General features: G+C 29.9%; 1 protein-coding gene across 1 annotated transcript; it reads right to left on the minus strand.

Moving 5' to 3' along the window:
- Window positions 1-665: 665 nt before the first annotated feature.
- On the minus strand, window positions 666-5,092 carry LOC113517111 (thioredoxin reductase-like selenoprotein T homolog CG3887). Its single transcript, XM_026901691.3, has 3 exons — window positions 4,727-5,092; window positions 4,121-4,250; window positions 666-3,245 (listed from the first exon to the last, which is right to left on the minus strand). The coding sequence occupies exons 1-3, from the start codon at window positions 4,885-4,887 to the stop codon at window positions 2,925-2,927; spliced, it is 612 nt and encodes a 203-aa protein (XP_026757492.1). The 5' UTR covers window positions 4,888-5,092; the 3' UTR covers window positions 666-2,924.
- Window positions 5,093-6,915: the final 1,823 nt, after the last annotated feature.

Here is a 6,915-nt window from a genome sequence, read left to right on the forward strand (position 1 = left end):
TGGAATTAAAATAGGACGACGATATGTGATCTGAAAGCCCTCAGGATTTGTAATACAAGCGAATGATGCCAAAGGGTGCTGTCTAATATATAATTTATGTCTAATTTCTTTCAGGCGGGCCGTCAACTCTTTTGTTATTCTAAGTAGTGTGAAAAGAACCATAGTTTATAGAAATCTATTTAATTTAAAGAATAATATGGAGTGACTATAATGTGGATTCTTTGATAAAATAGCACTTTGTACAAATTATCATAATATAAGAGTAAACACTTGCTTAGATTAGTAGGTTTTTATGGATTATTTCACTAAGAGATTACAAATTGATTGCTCATTGTTTGACTATGTAATGTCAAAGCTTAGAACTGTTATGTGCACCAGAGTAGAGTACCTACCAAAAAAGTGTCCGTAATATGACAAAATGTAGTATAAATTTGGTCATTATTTGATATTGTAATATCAACGACTATATCAGTCGTGTATAATAATTTACCAAGTTAGACTTAAATTTCGATGCTAAACGAAATATGAATGTGGTGTTAAAATAAGGAAATAAATGCTATCTAAATGGTATTAATTACTTAACATATTTTATATGTGCAATACTACATCCTATAGAATGCAAATTTTTAATCATATTGAAGCTATGAGAAATAAATGAAATGGAGTGAAATCATTATCTTTTATTTACTTTCAATAGACATTGCAGAACAGTCTGATCAGTATTAACACTTTTCGTTATTTTAGATAACACGCTCCATGTCACGTGCACATTTCGTCATAGTCGTAGAATACTGACAGATCTGACAAATATTAAATATATATATCCGTCAGTATTCTACGACTATGACGATTTGTTAATACATACATATGCATTTGGTCACTGTACTCAGTACGTCACAAACATAAGTCGCTACTCATTTACTTTAACAACCGTAGAAAGGATGTCGGATTGCAATCCACATGACTTCTATTTGAATTTATTACATTTTCAATAAAAATAGTAGTGTAAAAACTATCAATTATTTTTGTTTTCATTTTTACTTATAGGAAAATAGGTGTAAATATCATCCAATTTTTTTTAAATATTAACACATGTTTCTTCAAATATTATTTCATAACAGTTAACACTTCGTAAATGTTGCGTACATGATAAGCTACGATTTTGACAATCTGTGTATATGACGAGCTGCGTTTATATCAGACTACGTATATGACAAGCTATTATTTAATTTTTTGTATATATTTTTTTGCTAGTGACCTGATGATTATGTAACATGGAGCGTGTAACCTGTTATTTCTATCCATCTATATAACACCAATAATATTATATATCATAAAATAAATTATTATACAGTACACTCTTCATAGCTGTTTACAAATAATAACAGACGACAACCGAGTACTATTGCTTCCTTATGAATGGGATAAGTCGTACTTCATACAATGTTGAGTCATCGTCATATCCTAATGTAGGGACATTAAAATAATATATTATTATGTACCTATTTTAATGTAATTATTTTTCAAGCTAAGAATAAACAATAAGATCATTGCCTATTTGTTCAATGTTCAAATAGATCCCATTTGAATTTTAATCTCAAAAATGCAGTTCTCAGAAAGTTTTCACATACCTAACTATATTAAAACTGCCAACTAATTCATTATAATAGGACACGAACAAATTGTTGCTATGTGGACAGATTCACAATTCAAGTGCAATTCACTTATATCTGAACAGTGTCAAGTAAAAATTAAAAATGATAATGTATTCTAAATTTTTAATTAATAGTTCATAAAAAAGAAGTTTGTGAATATTTTACAATTTTAACAATGATGTGACTAGATAACTGAACTAGTTCTATTACATCTTTGTCATAATAAAATTTTGAACTTTAGTTCTATTATGTATGCAATGTAAATAATAATAATAATTTTTTTATGAAGTTATTTTGTACTGTAAAAACTAAAATTTTAATGTTTGCCAATAAACAATAATTACAAGGAGATGGGTAACACTGAAACATTTTACTATATTATTTATTTGAAAATACAGTGAAGAAATAAAGAAGTTTAAAAAATATTAAGAGCAAATTTTTAACTTGAATTTGTTAAAGTTTTTAAATTCCAGATAATATCATATATACCAAATTTCATAAGGTGCCAAAAGACAACATACTCATTTTATATTCTATATTAGTAGTAACTACTAGCCAATTCAGTTGTTGCAAAAACACCACACAAATGTCAGTATTGTCACATATACATATTGCAGATTGAAAAAAGATGATTGGAAATTTAAAAGGCTTTCACAGTATTTGGAATTTTTAAGTACATATGCTAGTTTATGTTATTATATGGTAGATAGTACCCAAGTGAATGATGCCCAGAGTTTGTAAATGCTCCAATTCGTAGTCACACACATAGTAGTACAGATTAAGTTTCTGGACAGCTTTTGAGACACCGAAATTCAAAAGTGGTATTAAGGTGTAATAGAGGATCTAAGAATAAGGGTCACATCAAATTCGCCTTTAAGAGTATACATTGTGAATTCCCACTGATCTTTTTTTTTTATTCTTTTCAGATTAGAAGTGCCAAGTAATCAAAGGTTGGCCCTATGTAGAACTGTATCTTTCAATGTAGAAATCTATAGTTGAGCTTGTGAATATTTAGCTGATGATTTGATTTAATACTTGTATGGTCTTTTTTCATGTCTCACTAAAACTGTTTAGGAACAGAAATATTGAGCTCACAAGTGGCAGCAGTTTTCTTCTTAGTAGATATCAATAAATACCTATTATATTATCCATCTCCTATGTTTTATTCCATTTTCACCAACAGTAAACCACAGCCCCTGTTTATAATAAAATAACTAACAGTTTTAATGTAACATTATACTGAAAAATTAAATAAATAAAATTTACATATTATTGTGCAAAGTTAGAGTTTGGCATATCTATTTTTGAAAATTGCAGAGTATTGTCTATAATTTGAAACAATTCTGGTGGCTGAGGAATTCTTCCAGTTTCCAATTTAGACCAAAGTGGAATATTATTGAGTGATATCTCAAATGCTCCAGACGACACTAACTGGCCTTCTATCATATTTGCCAAGAAGAACATCATCATGCATGCATATATTTTATTTTCTAAACACCAACTCCACCATGAGGGTTGGGGTTTATTTAACCATGCAAATATGTTGACTCCACTCAAAATGCACATAATCAATATCATTTTACCTAGTCCCTGTAACAAAAATGTGATTAGTAATTTAAATTCTGATTAATTTACATTTTAATTGCTTCAGTTTGATTCAACTGAGAAAGGTTGTCCTTGCAGCCCTTGTGTAATGTTTATCTCTATTAAATATTTTATAGAATGACTTTGTATTATTTGTTACTTTATAAGGAATGTTTGTGCTTCCTTTTGTAGAAACATGTGGAGAGGTAATTCAGAAATTAATAATAATATTTATAATAGTTTTGCCTGCTACTTGTGCATGGTTTCAGTAGTAGGAAAGCCAATGAAGTAGACTGTTTCTAGATGGCATAACAAGATGAAACATACACCACATTTTAACTTAAAAATACAAGTGTGAAAATTGCATTCACTTTAGTGCAGTAGATTTTGCATGATACCAGAACAAACAAACAGACAAAATATGTAAATATTATTGTTTTAGCTTCTATTAGTCTTATTAAGATCCCTCATTAATTTTTAATATATATTTCCCATGTACAGACTACTTAGTTACAAATTTATTATATTAAATTAAATATTTTAAAATTATCATAGAAATATGTAGTTGTTGCTTTGACTTAATTACTAAGAGCATGACAACTGCTCAAGTGGTCAAAATATTAATAAAATATTACCAAGAATGATTTAGGTTTTCCTCAAATAGATATGTTGGAGGTCACTAATCAATAGATGTAGTGATATAAAATTACCTTACTATATTAGGGACATGCTAAGGTAATTTTAATTTGCCACATATTGGAAGTCATTCATTATTTATTTGTTTTAATAATTAACTGTTCAGTTTAACAATTAATGATGAAAAAAAAATATTGAAATATGTAGGTAGATTAAAGCATAGTCTAATTAAAATTTACACTTACAATAATTCTTGATAAATACATATTTAAACCTGGTGGGTCATAATTTGCACCTATGACAGATATTTCTGGATATTTCTGCTGTATTATGCCAGCATAATCTTCAAAAACTTTTCTATATCCACAGGAATAACTGTAATTAAAATTTTATTGTTATTATTATTATGGTAGATAGTCTAGGAATAATAATTTTCTTTGGATCTTTGACTTTTGTTATTTAAAATCTGGAGGTAAGTTGTAGTAATTGTAACTTTATTTTACTTAGTATAAAGTAGTTACATATCTTGTCAAAATATTGTTTTTCAATTTTATTATGTGGAATTAAGTTTCACATAATAAAATTCTTCAGTTTCGTTTACTGAAAATTTTGTTTGATCACTTAAATTACTGGACAGATTTGTATGAAAATTGTTACAAAGATACGACATTATTGATCTATTCATAGGATTTGATTTTATTTTAAACCACACAAGCAAAAAAATGGTATGTAATTAGTTTAAAATCATAGATCTCTAAAACAGGATATTAAACACTTCATATGATGGCTATGACAGAGGTTAGCTGGCTATCTATACCTATTGCTGTGCTTTTATTTGACTCGCAACTTACCAATAATAAATATTCATAATATGGCCTACTCCTTGTCCGATTTTTGTAATGCTGTCTGCTTCATTTTCACTTGCCTGTACACGAATGTCGGCAGATAATAGGAGACACGTAATAAAAATTGCTACGATTCCTATATGAATGCCGATAGTAGACAAAGACATAATTAACCGATTGTTAGCCAACCTCTTGTTAGGTAAATCTGAATGTCTCGTTATAAGTATAGCTAAAAGATTAAATAAAAAATAATTATTAGATATTGAGATGCACAAAATTATTTAATCAACAATAGACAGGTAAGTATAATATTTCAAGTAAAGCAATTAGGACTGGGTGCCTAGATATTTATTGAATTATTCACTGACAGTGACAACTACAATGTTACCACAGATCTGAGCGAATCATAGATTAAGCAGTCATTTCTCTGCACAATATATGTAAAGTTTTATATTATTTATTTATTTATTTAATACTTTATTGTACACATTAGTTATAAAAATATGACAGAGGTAAACAAAAGTACAAAGGCGAGCTTAACTCTGATAGAGTTTTCTTCCAGCAAACCCAAAGTGGAAAGGAGCATCAATGTCAGCGGATACAGCAGTGTACAATTTTTAAATAGCCAAAATTAAATTAATTAGATTATATTATATAGTACAAATACACACATACATATACATAAATATATACCGACATCTATGCATAAACCTACATATACATACACATATACATACAATATACCTACACATATAGATAAATAAATATATGTTCATAGAGATAGCAGATGCTCTTTAAGTCTACTCTTAAAAATATTTAGGGATTGACTCTCACGGATAGATATGGGAAGAGAATTCCACAATCTAGCAGCATGGACGGTAAAAGATCCACTATAGCGCGTAGATGAGTGTGAAGGGAGTTTGAGGATAAGAGATTTCGTCGAACGGGAGGACACGTCATGGGGAACTAGAAACTCAAAACGTTCACGAAGATAGGAGGGAAAAGTAGGGTTATATAGAACGGAATATAAAAACGACATTATATGAAAGTCTCGACGCCTTCGAATTGGCAGCCAACTCAATTTTGTTCTATAAGCGGAGACATGATCATATTTACGCAGACCATATATGAAACGTATACACAAATTCTGTAATCTCTCTAATTTGTTTAAAAGCTCTTCAGTTGCATCAAGGTAGGATATGTCGGCATAATCAAGAAGAGATAACAGTAGAGCTTGTGCCAAAGTAAGCCTTGTCTTAAATGGTAAGAATTTTTGCAATCGTTTAAAAGAATGAAATGAAAAACATAGCTTTTTGCTGACCCCATTAATGTGTTCATTCCAGGATAAATTGCAATCAATTATAACACCTAGGTTTTTTGCTTTCTTAGCATATGCAATTAACTCATTTTCATAGTAAACAGGAGGCAAAGCATCATGATCAAGCATTTTATAATTACGATGACTACCTATAATGAGAGCTTGGGATTTTCGCGGGTTAACTAGAAGCCCAAAGGATCTAGCCCATTCCGATATTTTAAGCAGCTGAAAATTCATATCATCAATTGATTCAGATATGTCGCAAAGATTAAAATGAAAATATAATTGCAAATCGTCTGCGTAGAGATGGTAGGAAGAAAAAATTACATGAGTTATAGCATTGATAAATGCAGAGAAAAGAAGAGGAGATAATACGCCGCCTTGAGGGACTCCTGCAGTAACCGCACACCAATCTGAGGTATCCTCACCATGGCGAACACACTGCAGTCGACCCCGAAGATAAGAGTTAAACCAATTGATTACAGGTGGAGATATGTTAAGGGATGAAAGGATATTTAAAAGAATATCATAATCTACAGAGTTAAAGGCACTGCTAAAGTCTAGGAGAACAAGGAGTGTGAGGGAGTGGTTGTCCATAGCCCGGCGTATGTCGTCAGTGACTTTGACAAGAGCACTGACTGTACTGTGACCAGGGCGGAAACCAGATTGCAAAGGACTTAGCAGATTATTACTAGACAGATATACGGACAATTGTTTATGAACTATTTAATATTTAATATTATTTAATATTTATTTAGATAATTTGTGTTTGGAAAATTAAAAAATAAATACTTGATATTTGGAAAACTAAAATCGTTTTGTCAGTTTTTTAATTACATAAGAAACGTCAACCTAAATTTAAGATACATCTCTGAAG

This window comes from Galleria mellonella, unplaced genomic scaffold, assembly GCF_026898425.1.
Source record: "Galleria mellonella isolate WM207_F2 unplaced genomic scaffold, CSIRO_AGI_GalMel_v1 utg588, whole genome shotgun sequence".
Classification (NCBI taxonomy): Eukaryota; Metazoa; Arthropoda; class Insecta; order Lepidoptera; family Pyralidae; genus Galleria; species Galleria mellonella.

Excerpts from the sequence above, each read along its gene's own strand:
- LOC113517111 (XM_026901691.3), bottom strand. The coding sequence starts at position 4,887 with ATGTCTTTGTCTACTATCGGCATTCATATAGGAATCGTAGCAATTTTT. Across the intron at positions 4,251-4,726 it reads ATTATGAATATTTATTATTG|TTATTCCTGTGGATATAGAA; the intron begins GTAAGTTGCGAG and ends TTTTAATTACAG. Across the intron at positions 3,246-4,120 it reads TGTATTTATCAAGAATTATT|GGACTAGGTAAAATGATATT; the intron begins GTAAGTGTAAAT and ends TTTTTGTTACAG.